Source organism: Eubalaena glacialis, chromosome 12 (genome assembly GCF_028564815.1).
Source record: "Eubalaena glacialis isolate mEubGla1 chromosome 12, mEubGla1.1.hap2.+ XY, whole genome shotgun sequence".
NCBI lineage: Eukaryota > Metazoa > Chordata > Mammalia > Artiodactyla > Balaenidae > Eubalaena > Eubalaena glacialis.
Genome location: NC_083727.1, coordinates 25922973 through 25939371, shown reverse-complemented (window position 1 = coordinate 25939371; position 16399 = coordinate 25922973). Strand labels below are relative to the sequence as shown.

The 16399-nt window shown below is 39.0% G+C and overlaps 1 protein-coding gene across 1 annotated transcript in view; it reads left to right on the top strand.

Moving 5' to 3' along the window:
• ARFGEF3 (ARFGEF family member 3) overlaps positions 1 to 16399 on the top strand; it is a 199544-nt gene that overhangs the window by 165956 nt on the left and 17189 nt on the right. The window contains exons 25-30 of the mRNA XM_061206836.1: positions 1377 to 1521; positions 9762 to 9890; positions 11924 to 12100; positions 13681 to 13795; positions 14585 to 14687; positions 14926 to 15057. Coding sequence (XP_061062819.1) covers positions 1377 to 1521; positions 9762 to 9890; positions 11924 to 12100; positions 13681 to 13795; positions 14585 to 14687; positions 14926 to 15057 — 801 coding nt within the window. The remainder of the gene's footprint in view (positions 1 to 1376; positions 1522 to 9761; positions 9891 to 11923; positions 12101 to 13680; positions 13796 to 14584; positions 14688 to 14925; positions 15058 to 16399) is intronic.

Here is a 16399-nt window from a genome sequence, read left to right as displayed (position 1 = left end):
TCTAGTAAAAAAAAAAAAATCCAATGAAACATCATTTATCAGTGTGAACAGTGACCTTCCTTATGCGAAGTCCAGTGACTCTCTGTCGTTACCGTGTCACACGCCCGTGGAACAAGAAGATGCTCGCTTCTCAAAGCCCTTTCTCCCTGGGCTTCAGCGACACCCCCTCTCCGTAGCTCTTCTCCTGTCTTCTAAGGTTGTGTCCCTGGCGTCCTCTTGTCTGTCTGTTCCTCACTCTCCCTTGGTGATAGCACTGACAGCATTAAGCCCCAGGGCTTTAGAAAGGATGCACAGCCCTGATTTCCTCCTCCAGACGCTTCCACAAGGCCCACGTGACCGGACCCCGCCCCCTTTCCCCCCTCACTCACTGTACTCGCCAAGCTCCCTTTCTGTCCCTCAAACACACCCTACTTGTTACTGCTCATGGCTGTTGCTGTTCCCTCGGCCTGGAAGTTTCTCTCCTCAGATCTCTGTACGACACGCCTTATGGTCCAGATCTCATCTGAGACATCATCTCCTCAGAGAGACCAGGGCTTAGGTATCTACCAACTCCCTGCCAGCACTCCCCACACACCTAGGTCGCTCTTTCTAGGACCGCCTGTCTAATTTTTCCTGTAACGTTTCTGTCAGAAATTTTATTTATTATTTGTGCAAGGAGTATGTCTGTAAGACGCCCAGGGCAGGATTTCTGTCTGTCTCGCTCCCAGCTGTTTCCCTAATTTCTGAAACAGTAGGGGGCACAGCAGGCACAATTCTAATTCGTGAAGGTACAAGGCTCCTTGGGAGTCTGTCCCAGTAACAGACGCCGGCGGTCTGGGCTGTAGCAGTGAGAGGGGAGTTAAGAGCCCGAGCAGCAATGTTAGCTCTGCTTCTCATGCCTTCATCGCACCCACCCTGCCCTCGGATTCCTCCATCCCCCGTGTGCCCTGCCCGCCCCACCCACCCCGTTTCCTTGATGTTGAGTCAGGGGAAGGGAAATCAGAGTCTGGTATCTCATTTGCCTACAGACTCTCTTCCCAGTGATCCCCATAGAACACTCTCTCTTAGGCAAAAATTCTTGACGTGTTTATGGTTCCCTTCACAGGTTTATAAAAGTCTATAAAACTCCTATGCAATTAAGATGCTGAAAAGGTATCCACAGAATCTTTTCCTCTGCCTTTTTGTTGCCACTGAATGCTGTTTCAGCTGTTTCATGGGTTAAATGCCTCTTGTGAACTGCCTTAGGAATCCAAATCACAAGCAAATTTAAAACTTTGCTACAGTGGGAGCTTTTCTGGTTTTCTCTCCACCTTCTCTTCCGGTATATAGTTTTGTTGTCATTTCATAGAGTGCAGCTTTTTCCAATATATAATTGCAATTTGGTATTTTTAATTTAGTTGTTGGCCAAAATCTACAAAATGCCCTTGAAGCCAATATTCCTCAGTGGGCGACTCGCTAGCTTGCCCCGAAGACTTCAGGAGCAGTCGGCAAGCAGTGAGGATGGAATTGAGTCAGTCTTGTCTGACTTTGATGATGACACTGGTAAGTTAATTGATTGGGCCTAACCAGGTTATTTGCTATGTTTGTATTCCCAAAAGCCTAAGCCATGAATTCAGTAGTTTACAGATCATGAATGATCATCCATTTATGTTGTTATTATTTATAATTTTAACAGAACAAGGCTTCCTAAAGTTTCCATGGACTCTCCGAAAACATTTTACATCAGTGTCTCCAAACCAATCCTTTTTAGGTGGATACCTCCATCTAAAACCAGTATAGATTTTCAGATTCCACTAAATATAGTTTTTAACTCCGAATTCTTTTGAATGTAGCAAATTGGACTGTGGTTGCGTTTGGTGCATTGATACTTAAATTGGCTGGTAATTGTCTTTAATACCGTCTAGGAAACACAATCATTATATAATTACTTCCTGTAGGACTATCTGGTAATAAGAGACTGGGGAAATTAAGCCATTACTGAAGAGAGAATCTGTCTGTGACTGGTGAAGCTGAAGGCTCATTAAAAGAATAAATTTAAAGAATGTGTTTCAAATTAGTTCCTGTGTAATTTCCTGTGAATTCGACTTCAATCTAGTAACTCTGGATAATTTTCAGTTTGGTTCACTCATGTTCACATTTGCTGTCTTCTAATTCAGATGACCCTGTCCTGTTTCTAGACCTAAAAATGGAAATGATATCCTTAAAGAATTCTAATATCTGAGCATAGGTGTTTCAAACCCTTGCAAAAGGACTTTCTGGGGAAGGTTTTTTAATTTGCTTTTTTGTTTGTTTTTAATTATTCTTCTATTTTATTTTTCAGACACAAATTCACTTATGGGGATAGCTAGAAATTTTCCAGTTTTCTATAGGTATTATAAACAGTAAAACCTTACACATTCAGATTAGTTTTTAGGAAAAAATATAGGAAAGAATAAATATCTACTGTAGAGAACGATTAAATATTGGAAATTGGCTAGATGTTGCCTAATAGAGGTTTCATTTTTAATGATTAGATAGGAATTTTTACATAGCATCTTAAACCTCCAACCCAGACAGTTAGAAGCAGAAGCTAATGTTGCTTATCTATAATACAGTCTTTAAAACAGTTGTAAACAGTTTGTATATGTAACAGTGAGCATTCCCTGCCCATTTGTGCAAATCGTTAATCCATTTTTTTTCTAGGCAGCCCATCTAAGGTTTCCCACAGTATAAATTCATTGAGGGCTTTAAAGTTATAATTATATATGAGACATAGCTAGATCAGAGAAAAGAATAAAAGTAAAAGCTTTAAGTTAGTATTAAAAATTACTTCTCCTCATTGATATACTTAGATATTATTCCTCTGGTTTCCGAAGGCAAATAATTGCTTTTCCATTTTCCTATGGAAATTTCAAACACATATAAAACTAGACAGAATGGTATAATGAACCTTCATGTACCTATCACCCAGCTTCAACTTTTTTTTTTTTAACATCTTTATTGGAGTATAATTGCTTTACATTGTTGTGTTAGTTTCTGCTGTATAACAAAGTGAATCAGCTATATGCATATGTATATCACCATATCCTCTCCCTCTTGCGTCTCCCTCCCATCCTCCCTATCCCACCCCTCTAGGTGGTTGCAAAGCACTGAGCTGATCTCCCTGTGCTGTGCAGCTGCTTGCCACTAGCTATTTTACATTTGGTAGTGTATATATGTCAATGATACTCTCTCACTTCGGCCCAGCTTACCCTTCCCCCTCCCCGTGTCCTCATGTCCATTCTCTACATTTGCATCTTTATTCCTGTCCTGCCCCTAGGTTCTTCAGAACCATTTTTTTTTTTTAGATTCCATATATACGTGTTAGCATACGATATTTGTTTTTTCTCCTTCTGACTTACTTCACTCTGTATGACAGTCTCTAGGTCCATCTACCTCACTACAAATAACTCAATTTCGTTTCTTTTCATGGCTGAGTAATATTCCATTGTATATATGTGCCACATCTTCTTTATCCATTCGTCTCTCAATGGACACTTAGGTTGCTTCCATATCCTGGCTATTGTATATAGTGCTGCAGTGAACATTGTGGTACATGACTCTTTTTGAATTATGGTTTTCAGGGTATGTGCCCAATAGTGGGATTGCTGGGTCATATGTTAGTTCTATTTTTAGTTTTTTAAGGAGCCTCCATACTGTTCTCCATAGTGGCTGTATCAATTTACATTCCCACCAACAGTGCAAGAGGGTTCCCTTTTCTCTACACCCTCTCCAGCATTTATTGTTTCTAGAGTTTTTGATGATGGCCATTCTGACCAGTGTGAGGTGACATCTCATTGTAGTTTTGATTTGCATTTCTCTAATGATTAGTGATGTTGAGCATCCTTTCATGTGTTTGTTGGCAGTCTGTATATCTTCTTTGGAAGAATGTCTATTTAGGTTTTCTGCCCATTTTTGGATTGGGTTGTTTGTTTTTTTAATATGAAGCTGCATGAGCTGCTTGTATATTTTGGAGATTAATGCTTTGTCAGTTGCTTCGTTTGCAAATATTTTCTCCCATTCTGAGGGCTATCTTTTCGTCTTGTTTATAGTTTCCTTTGCTGTGCAAAAGCTTTTAAGTTTCATTAGGTCCCATTTGTTTATTTTTGTTTTTATTTCCATTTCTCTAGGAGGTGGGTCACAAAGGATCCTGCTGTGATTTATGTCATAGAGTGTTCTGCCTATGTTTTCCTCTAAGAGTTTTATAGTGTCTGGCCTTACATTTAGGTCTTTAATCCATTTTCAGTGTATTTTTGTGTATGATGTTAGGAAGTGTTCTAATTTCATTCCTTACATGTAGCTGTCCATTTTTCCCAACACCACTTATTAAAGAGGCTGTCTTTTCTCCATTGTATACTCTTGCCTCCTTTATCAAAGATAAGGTGACCATATGTGCATGGGTTTATCTTTGGGCTATCTTTCCTGTTCCATTGATCTATATTTCTGTTTTTGTGCCAGTACCATACTGTCTTGATTACTGTAGCTCTGTAGTATAGTCTGAAGTCAGGGAGCCTGATTCCTCCAGCTCCTTTTTTCTTTCTCAAGATTGTTTTGGCTATTCGGGGTCTTTTGTGTTTCCATACAAATTGTGAAATTTTTGTTCTAGTTCTGTGAAAAATGCCATTGGTAGTTTGATAAGGATTGCATTGAATCTGTACATTGCTTTGGGTAGTATAGTCATTTTCACAATGTTGATTCTTCCAATCCAAGAACATAGTATATCTCTCCATCTGTTTGTATCATCTTTAATTTCTTTCATCAGTGTCTTATAGTTTTCTGCATACAGGTCTTTTGTCTCATTAGGTAGGTTTATACCTAGGTATTTTATTCTTTTTGTTGCAGTGGTAAATGGGAGTGTTTCCTTAATTTCTCTTTCAGATTTTTCGTCATTAGTATATAGGAATGCAAGAGATTAATGTGCATTCATTTTGTATCCTGCTACTCTACCCAATTCATTTATTAGCTCTAGTAGTTTTCTGGTAGCATCTTTAGGATTCTCTATGTAAAATGTCATGTCATCTGCAAACAGTGACAGTTTTACTTCTTTTCCGATTTGGATTCCTTTTATTTCTTTTTCTTCTCTGATTGCTGTGGCTAAAACTTCCAAAACTATGTTGAATAGTGGTGAGAGTGGGCAACTTTGTCTTCTTCCTGATCTTAGAGGAAATGGTTTCAGTTTTTCACCACTGAGAATGATGTTGGCTGTGGGTTTGTTATATATGGCCTTTAATATGTTGAGGTAGCTTCCCTCTATGTCTACTTTCTGGAGAGTTTTTAATCATAAATGGGTGTTGAATTTTGTCAAAAGCTTTTTCTGCATCTATTGAGATTATCATAGTTTTTATCCTTCAATTTGTTAATATGGTGTATCACATTGATTGATTTACATATATTGAAGAATCCTTGCATTCCTGGGATAAACCCCACTTGATCATGGTGTATGATCCTTTTAATGTGCTGTTGGATTCTGTTTGCTAGTATTTTGCTGAGGATTTTTGCATCAGTGTTCACCAAGAGATATCAGCCTGTAGTTTTTTTTTTGTTACATCTTTGTCTGGTTTTGGTATCAGGGAGATGGTGGCCTCATAGAATGAGTTTGGGAGTGTTCTTCCCTCTGCTATATTTTGGAAGAGTTTGAGAAGGATAGGTGTTAGCTCTTCTCTAAATGTTTGATAGAATTCGTCTGTGAAGTCATCTGGTCCTGGACTTTTGTTTGTTGGAAGATTTTTAATCACAGTTTCAATTTCAGTGCTTGTGATTGGTTTATATTTTCTATTTCTTCTTGGTTCAGTCTCGGAAGGTTGTGCTTTTCTAAGAATTTGTCCATTTCTTCCAGGTTGTCCATTTTATTGGCATATAGTTGCTTGTAGTAGCCTCTCATGATCCTTTGTATTTCTGCAGTGTCGGTTGTTACCTCTCCTTTTTCATTTCTAATTCTGTTGATTTGAGTCTTCTCACTTTTGTTCTTCATGAGTCTGGTTAATGCTTTATCAATTTTGTTTATCTTCTCAAAGAACCAGCTTTTAGTTTTATTGATCTTTGCTATTGTTTCCTTCATTTCTTTTTCATTTATTTCTGATCTGATGTTTATGATTTCTTTCCTTCTGCTAACTTTGGGGTTTTTTTTTGTTCTTCTTTCTCTAATTGCTTTAGGTGTAAGGTTAGGTTCTTTGAGATTTTTCTTGTTTCTTGAGGTAGGATTGTATTGCTGTAAACTTCCCTCTTAGAACTGCTTTTGCTGCGTCCCATAGGTTTTGGGTCATCGTGTTTTCATTGTCATTTGTTTCTAGGTATTTTTTCATTACCTCTTTGATTTCTTCAGTGATCTCTTGGTTATTAGTAGTGTATTGTTTAGCCTCCATGTGTTTGTATTTTTTACAGATTTTTTCCTGTATTTGATATCTAGTCTCATAGCATTGCGGTTGGAAAAGATACTTGATATGATTTCAATTTTCTTAAATTTACCAAGGCTTGATCTGTAACCCAAGATATGGTCTATCCTGGAGAATGTTCCATGAGCACTTGAGAAGAAAGTGTATTCTGTTGTTTTTGGATGGAATGTCCTATAAATATCAATTAAGTCCATCTTGTTTAATGTGTCATTTAAAGCTTGTGTTTCCCTATTTATTTTCATTTTGGATGATCTGTCCATTGGTGAAAGTGAGGTGTTAAAGTCCCCTACTGTGATTGTGTTACTTTCGATTTCCCCTTTTATGGCTGTTAGCATTTGCCTTATGTATTGAGGTGCTCCTATTTTGGGTGCATAAATATTTACAATTGTTATATCTTCTTCTTGGATTGATCCCTTGATCATTATGTAGTGTCCTTCTTTGTCTCCTGTAATAGTCTTTATTTTAAAGTCTAGTTTGTCTGATATGAGAATTGGTACTCCAGCTTTCTTTTGATTTCCATTTGCATGGAATATCTTTTTCCATCCCCTCACTTTAAGTCTCTATGTGTCCCTAGGTTTGAAGTGGGTCTCCTGTAGACAGCATATATACGGGTCTTGTTTTAGTATCCATTCAACCAGTCTTTTGGTTGGAGCATTTAATCCATTTACATTTAAGGTAGTTATTGATATGTATGTTTCTATTACCATTTCCTTAATTGTTTTGGGTTTGTTATTGTAGGTCTTTTCCTTCTCTTGTGTTTCCTGCCTAGAGAAGTTCCTCTAGCATTTGTTGTAAAGGTGCTTTGGTGGTGCTGAATTCTCTTAACTTTTGCTTATCTGTAAAGGTTTTAATTTCTCCATTGAATCTGAATGAGATCCTTGCTGGGTAGAGTAATCTTGGTTGTAGGTTTTTCCCTTTCATCACTTTAAATATGTCCTGTCACTCCCTTTGGCTTGCAGAGTTTCTGCTGAAAGATCAGCTGTTAACCTTATGGGGATTCCCTTGTATGTTATTTGTTGCTTTTCCCTTGCTGCTTTTAATATTTTTCTCTGTATTTAATTCTTGATAGTTTGATTAATATGTGTCTCGGCATGTTTCTCTTTGGGTTTATCCTGTATGGTACTCTCTGTGCTTCCTGGACTTGATTGACTATTTCCTTTCCCATGTTAGGAAGTTTTCAACTATAATCTCTTCAAGTATTTTCTCAGACCCTTTCTTTTTCTCTTCTTCTTCTGGAACCCCTATAATTCAGATGTTGGTGCATTTAATATTGTCCCAGAGGTCTCTGAGACTGTCTGCAACTCTTTTCATTCTTTTTTCTTTATTCTGCTCCCTGGCACTTATTTCCACCATTTTATCTTCCAGCTTACTTATCTGTTCTTCTGCCCCAGTTATTCTGTTATTGATTCCTTCTAGATTATTTTTAATTTCAGTAATTGTGTTGTTCACCACTGTTTGTTTGCTCTTTAGTTCTTCTAGATCCTTGTTAAATGTTTCTTGTATTTTCTCCATCTGTTTCTGAGATTTTTGGATCATCTTTACTATCATTACTCTGAATTCTTTTTCAGGTAGGTTGCCTATTTCATCTTCATTTATTTGGTCTTGTAGGTTTTTACCTTGCTTCTTCATCTGTAACATATTTTTCTGTCATTTAATTTTTTATTTTTGATGGGTGCTTCTGTATTCCTGTCTTATTGGTTGTTTGGCCTGAGACATCCAGCACTGGAGTTTGCAGGCAGTTGGATAGAGCTGGGTCTTGGTGCTGAGATGAGGACCTCTGCAAAGCCTTACTCCAATTGATATTCCCTGGGGTCTGAGGTTCTGTTAGTCCAGCAGTTTGGAATTGGAGCTCCCACCACAGGAGCTCGGGCCTGACCTCCGGCCTGGGAACCAAGATCCCGCAAGCATGTGGCAGGCGAAGTAATGGTCACCCAAAGACATGGACATCCAAATTCCTGGAACTGCCTGGCTGGTGCGTGGCAATGGGGACCCGGAGCCGCCGGAGGGGCAGGGCAATGGCCTCAGGTGCACAGGGCAGCCTGTTGTCCTCCGGGTCAGAGCCAGGCCATTTGCACCGCCCGCACTGCCCAGAGTGCTCGGGACTCCACCTGGGCTTGACAGGCCTGGATTCACGTCAGAGGCTGCTTCAGCTATTTTTAACTTATAGCCAATTTGCCAGTTTTCTTATACATATCAGTTAATTTTCAAGATTCATGTAAGATCTACCCTACATGTTTGGCTGCTCCATCTCTTAAGTCCTTGTCAATCTATAGATTTTCCTCTCCAACTCTCTTTTACGTCTTTGCAATTTATTTGTTGAAGTGGTGAGGTTCTTTGTCACGTAGAGTTTTCCACTTGGATTTTATTGGTTGCTCCCCTTACAGTAGTGTATAACATGTTTTTCTTTCCCCTGCATATGCTATTAATTAGCTTGTCCACCCCCACTTATATTTTGAGGTTCATGAGAATTTCTTGTCACCTGGTTTTCTTATATTTATTGTCCATGACTTTGGTTTTGGCTCCTATTAATGGGGATATTCAAAATTGGGGAAGTAGGTTTTTTTAAATGGGAATATTTCAACATTGCATCTTCTCATACAGTTTTCCCTTGCTGGAAAATTAGAAGTATTAAAATAAGATATAGAGTGAGCTATTTTGTATATTCTACTCTAGATACTTTTGTACCTCAAACAAACTGTGGTATATACATACAATGGAATATAATTCATCCATAAAAAGGAATGAAGTTACGATACATGCTACAACATGGATGTACCTTGAAAACATTATGCTAAGTGAAATAAGCCAGACACAGGTTACCAGGTGCTGGAGTGATGGGGAGAATGCAGAGTTGTTGCTTACTGGTTATAGTTTCTCTTTGAGGTAATGAAAAAGTTTTGGAAATTAATAGTAATGATGGTTCCACAACATCATATGTGTAATTAATACCACTGAATTACACATGTAGACATGGTTAAAATGGCAAATTTTTGTTATATATATTTATAATAATTTTTTTGAAAAGGATTAAAGTGATGGAACTAAAAGGATATTATTACTTTGCTATCATTAACTCCCAATGAATCTAACAATTATTTCATAGTAGAATTTACATACCACATCACCTTCTTCCTGAAGGGGAATAAGGAGGACACTTGAACAGTATTTTTTTTTCTTTGACTTTGTCAGAACATGTAAATCATAATTTATCCATGCTTATAGGCACTGAGGGCTACCTTACAGGGTGATGCCTTATATCCATATAGCGCTTGGTAGTTTTCAGAAGCCTTTTATATATAGTGTTTAGTTTGGTCTTGTGATGATTCTGTATTGTTTGACTGAATTTCACAGAGGTCTGCCTTTGGTTTCCAGGTCTGATAGAAGTCTGGATCATCCTGCTGGAGCAGCTCACAGCAGCTGTGTCTAACTGTCCACGTCAGCACCAACCCCCGACCTTGGATTTGCTCTTTGAGCTGTTGAGAGATGTTACCAAAACACCTGGTAAATATTTCTATGTCTGTCTTTCGAGGGAGTTTGTTATACATATAACTTTTTTCAGGAAGGTATCTGTATGAGTGTCTATTTCACTGATGTAACCCCAGAGAGCATAATAGATGCTCGATATATATATTTGTTGAACATTTAAGACATGTCCTTGTATTGTTTACGGGTTTCCCACCAGCCCATTTATAAATAATGGGTGGTGGCCAGGTAGGTGAATGTGTAGAACCCCACTATATTCAGGCCAAGGCTGTGATATCAATGTCCCCTTGAGCCAGTTGGCTTTGCTCTGTTCTATGGTTACAGCCTTCCTCTGTGGCTGGGTCTGATATACTCTTGGCCCCAGGGCTGTCACTAGGGCTTAACAGATCTACCACTGACATGAACCAACCACTCAAATGTATGAAGACAGCAACATCTTAATTGTATAAGGGTCATAGGTGATTATATTTGGGAAAAGACATCTAGTGAGTTCCTGATAGTACAGGAAATGGCCCTTGGGAATTTATTTCTTGTTCTGAATTAGTCAAGGTTAGCATGCACACTTACTCATCCAAATTTTCCCAAGATCGAAGAAATTTTTTATAGAAATTTTAGTTTTCACTAACAGAATCAGAACCACAAATGAAACCACTAGTTTAATTCTCGAGTAATAAGAGTTTTGTATTCAATATAAACTGATGAAGACTTGATAAGTGATACTGTTTTAAGATCCATAGCAAAGTTTATATCAGAATTTTTATCAGGAGCACCATTATAGCTACTCCTACACATTAAAAATTTAAAGACTTTCTATCCAAGAATAAGCAGGTATCTTATAGAATTAATTATATGCCACTATTTCTAAATCTGTTTTATTGGTCAGTATCATTTTCTACTACTAAGTGTGTATGAAGAGCGTTTTAGCCCAATAATTCTACTCCTAGAAATCTATCAAAGGAAATTAACAGTAATGAAGATAACATTCTATATATAATGATGTTTGATGAAGCATCTTGAATACCAAAATAATTATGAACACCCTAAATGGGTTAAATAAGTTATGGTAAAATCATGTAAATGTCTACAGGCATTAAAATGAATATCTGTGAATAATATTTAATGACATCAATAATTGTTTATAGGGCATTATGTTAAAATATATATAGCGTGGAGTACAATCTCAGCTTTATGAGAAGCATTTATAAATATACACATACACCCAAACATAATACATTCAAAAAGTACTAGAAGGAAATACATCAAAATATTATTTTCTTCTTCTGTATATTCTCATGTGTTTTCTGTGTTTATTATGAAAAGGATACCTTGCTTTTGTAATCAGAATTTTAAAAATCCATCAACATTTCCACAAATATTTTTATTACAGTGTTGTTCATAAAGCAAAATATAGAAACATCTTAAATTTCCATCAGTAAGGGAATGGATAAGTACATGGATAAGTACAAACTAATGCATATACAGTTTGAATAGTTTGGAATAGTATGTGGTAATAAAAATGAGGAATATCTAAATTTGCTGACACAGAATGATCTCTAACTTGTAACTGTTATGGGCAAAAAATCAACATGCAGACCAAGGTTTACCTTATCCCATTTATATAAAAGTAATAAAATATATGTATATATTTCTCTTTGTTTCATATAAATATATGTACTCTTAGTTTCATATAAATATACGTACTTACAGTTCAAAGGGTGAACTTTTTCTTATATGTGTATATGTATTTTTATGTTTATGGGGTCTAAGGAAGTGATCAAGTGATACTTTAGCTTTATCAGTATTGTTTGAATTTTTAATGAGTATATTTATGTATTACTTATGTAATTAAAATCATGCAGAAACAAAAAAGAAAAATGTCACCAAAGAACATATATTTCCTAATCAGTGGTAAATTCTTTTTCTTTGTTCCTTCTCAGAATGGGGAGCTCCCGCGAAAGAGATGGGAAGCCCTCTGCCGTCACTCGGCGCTGCCCTTTTGTTGCAGGATAGGTGCTAAGATCACAATTCTGATGCTGACCTTTCTTTTTCAGGACCAGGGTTTGGCATCTATGCAGTTGTTCACCTTCTCCTTCCTGTGATGTCCCTTTGGCTTCGCCGTAGCCATAACGACCATTCTTACTGGGACGTGGCCTCTGCTAACTTCAAGCATGCCATTGGTCTGTCCTGTGAGCTGGTGGTGGAGCACATTCAGAGCTTCATCCACTCAGGTATCTATGGTGCCAGAGCAGCTCATGCTGAATAGTTGTTTAGTAGACAGCATCATTGTCTAGAAGTGCTTAGTAAATACCAGTGCATGATTTTTGTCCTGGGAATTATTAAAATAGAATTACATGGTTAGTGCCAGCCTTCTAATAGTAGGTTGTCAAGAAGAAAATTGGTACCCCTGTGTCCTCTACAAAATTATCAAACAGAATGCTTAAAATACATGTGTGACTAAAAATAAAACACCTAACGAGGTCTAGGATATCTGTGCATTAGGAGAGGGGAGGCAAGTTCAAGTATATAATAAATAAAAAAAGAAGAAATACCCCTCTAGGCTGGGGGTAAGGGAGAGAGTGTATCCTATTGTCCTGCTGCATCTGTGGAGGCTAAATGGAAGAGGCAGGGTTTTAGAAAAGGCTCAAATTATGGTCAAGAGGTTACTTAACAGATTAGGGGGGAAGAGAGGGGTCTTAATATCTGTGGCACTTTGAAAAAGATTTGGAAGTGTGGGGTGGGTAGTATGCTGAAGTCAGCAGACAGAGAGGGAGCTGTATGTCAGCTGTGGTACCAGTGGAGCAGCATTTGTGAAATAGATTCTAGCCATGGAAAGATCTGGAAATTTGGGAGCAGGAGGAATCTTACTGCTAGCCCTAAAGGTTATAAAGAAAAGGGAAAGACGTACAGAAGTTTAAAGGAAGAGGTGAGGTCAGAGGCTCCCTTGTTGGCGAGGTTAGAGAAACTCATGAGAACTTGACCCCAAGGAAGAGTCAAAAAGCAAAGATAAGAAATGGGGGTCTCCACTAAGCTTAGTAAGGACAATTTGCCCTGAAAAAAACACACCGATCGAGAAAGAAGAAAAATGGGTATTTCCACGTGCAGGCGCTAACTGCATCCCTAGTGGTAGAGTTTCTGCCCAGGTTCTGGCTTTGCACAGCCCAGGACCCTTGAGGATTCCACTGAGAATTGGTTTTGTGTCATCGCAAGGACTTTGTGGAAAAGAATACTGGCGTATTCCTTGAACTGGGCAAACAGAATGTGATTTTGGGAGGTCTTAGTTTCTTTAGTCTGGGGACAGCATGCAGACTGAAGCCAAACTGAAAAGGTTCAAGAAGTGGTAGTTGGTATGAGAAGATTTTTTGTTTACTAAGAGCATTTAATTCAATCTAATTCAACGATCAGCCGTAAGGAATGTTTGTTTTATCTTTCCCTTTAAGAATTAAAATTTTTTACTAGCTAGTATTCAGGCTATATAATAGTATATGTTCTATTTTGCATAAGTAGATGAATTATATACTTTGAAAAGTGTACATCAACACATTAAGGTGAGCCACATGCATTTCATCTTGATATATCTAGAAATGGATGAAACAAGCTAAAATTAGGTAAAACCAAGATAATTTTTGTTGTAATGAGTGTTTTATTTTTGTTGCTATTGTTATGGCCATTTTTCTCTTTGTTCTATTTCCCAGATACCTGTATATTTTTTGTATCATTTAGCCTCGCCTATTTTGCTGTAGTATAGATGCCGTCCAGCCCGTTCCTTTGCGATACCGCTGAGTGCAATCTTGCTTTGATTTTCCTGCAGACATCAGGTATGAGAGCATGATCAACACCATGCTGAAGGACCTCTTTGAGTTGCTGGTGGCGTGTGTGGCCAAGCCCACAGAAACCATCTCCCGAGTGGGCTGCTCCTGTATCAGGTGACATAAAAGTTCCCTGGCTCTCCACAAAACTGGAGTTTTTATGATGAAATCCAGGGGAATTAAATTTTTTGATGGTAGCAGTCTACTTCTTATAAATAAAAATGACTGTGCTACTAACTCTTCATTTCATCCAGTCAGCAAATATTTACTGTGTAAGTCATTATACAGGGTGCTCTGCTGCCCAGAAAGTGATGTGACCAAGGTCCCCACCCGCAGGGAGCGCATACAACCTGTTCTAAAGGACAGAACAAAGAGAGTCATGGGAAAAGTGATAATAGGCAGGAGGAACTATAAATGCCATGAAAGGACAAGACGCCTGGGGTGTAGAGTAGTTAGCAAGACCTTTTGTAGTAATGATACTTGGTCAGATCTCCCAAGGTGGGTTAGCTTCCAATAGGTGGCGACTTTGTAAGCAGAAGAACAGCATGAACACATACATGGAGATAAGAGTTACAAGAGGGTTTTATCTTGTTATGTGTAGAGGAGGCGTGGCAAATTGGGCTGGAATGGGAAAATTAGTATAGAATATGTACATGCAAGCCTAAGTTTAAACATCGGCCTATTTGTAGTGGGGATCCATTGATATTTTTTTGACATTAAATGGGTTAGGAAATAGTATTAGGACAATGGCATACCAGATGGGCTGAAGGCAAGAGTGGCAAAAGACAGCAAGACTTGCAAGGGAACTATAGACTAAATCTAGGCACGCGTCCGGAAGGACCTACCTACCTTTTGTGACAATAAAATATATGAATTCAAGACTTCTTTCCTTTTTTCTCCTGGCAGGTACGTCCTCGTGACAGCGGGCCCCGTGTTCACGGAGGAGATGTGGAGGCTGGCTTGCTGTGCCCTGCAGGACGCCTTCTCGGCCACGCTCAAGCCAGTGAAGGTAAGTCACTTGGAGGAGAGACCAGGGCACCTCCAGCCTTCCTCAGCTCCCTGGTGCTCCTCAAGTTGGGTCGCCTGGATTCCGCCTCCCTCCTTGTAGCAGGCGGTCTCACTTGGTGGGAAAAAGGTAGCTGGATCAGTACTTTGTCCCAGACACAGTGACAATGTCAGATCAAAGACAGGGCCTAGAGCCATGAACTCAGCTGCACCCAGCGAACGACTGCTGTGTTTCTCCCCAGGATCTGCTGGGCTGCTTCCACAGCGGCACCGAGAGCTTCAGCGGGGAAGGCTGCCAGGTGAGGGTGGCAGCCCCCTCCTCCTCCCCCAGTGCTGAGGCCGAGTACTGGCGCATCCGAGCCATGGCTCAGCAGGTAAGGGTGGGGTTCTTGATCCCAGAGGCTCTGGAAGCTGGAGATATTGCTAGGGGTCGTTTCTGAAGGCCGTGCATCACCACACTGCCTTTCATTCCTTTAGGGACATATGTGTCCTGGCTCTGAGCTCTGGCCAGTGCTGTTCTTTTCCAGAAATCACTTGAACCTAGTCAACAGCGTTATGGTCCTCTCACCATTTCTAGCTTGTTGCATCCTCCAGTACCCTGATTAAATAGGGTCCTTTTCCACCCGGCCACTGCACTCCATACATAACTTGACTTGCACTACTTATGTTATAAATAGTTACTGAAATACTATTGTTAATGCTAGACTATGAGTGCCTAAAAATGGTAAACTTATTTTTTTTCCTATATCTCCCATACACAGCAAAGAGCTTAACATTTACAAGTTGTTTAATGAATTTTAGTTGAACGTTAAGTACATCTTAATTTTACAGATTAGTTATCTGTGCAGGAATCACCACGTACCAATGACGTTTTCTTCTGACACATGGCAGAAGTCACAAAAGTTGGTTGTAAGCTGATGAGTCAGGAGCAGAGAACATATTCTGTATACTGGTAGTCCTAGAGCAGGGCAGATAGAAGGCACTTATTAAATATTTGTTGAGTCAGTGAATCACTAAATTACAGAAGTCCTTACAGCTTTAGCATGAGCTACAGCTATGTCCTCAGACACTTAAGTGACCTGTCAATCTGCCTCTAAGAAACCCTGCATGGGGCTTTTATCAGCACTGTCCCTTAATTCACATATATTCATAACAGTGCTATTCATAATAGGGGAAAAACAAAAATGGACTAAATTCCCAGCCACCGATTAGCTGGCTAAACACTCTCATTTAACAGCAACAGACATAGTTGAATTGTGTTTCGTATGCAGAAGATGTTTGCATATACATATGTGTATGTGTTTAAAATATTAAACAATTTTTATAAATGTATATGCAGTCAGAAATATGCACTGGGAAAATGAAGTGAGTTGGGGTTTATCTTCAAAGGCTCCCTTTCTCTACAAAATCTATTTTAATTCTTAATAGAATTTCCCCTTAGCACACTGATAACCCAGGATGCCCTATCAACAAAAAGAACTCAGTCACGTTCACCATATTAGTTGAGAAGTTTCCTGCCAGGTCTGGCTTCTGAAGCGCTTTCCCCAGCTCTCCTCAGAGAGTGGGACAAGAACCTCCCACCTTCAACTACGCACAGCTGCTGAGCACATTCCTAACATCCCAGGACACGGGTTCTGGCCAGGAACCATAACAGACAAGGCAAGAGGGTGGTCCTCCTCTGAAGGGGTGGCTTCTCTAAGTAGAAAGCCTTCACAG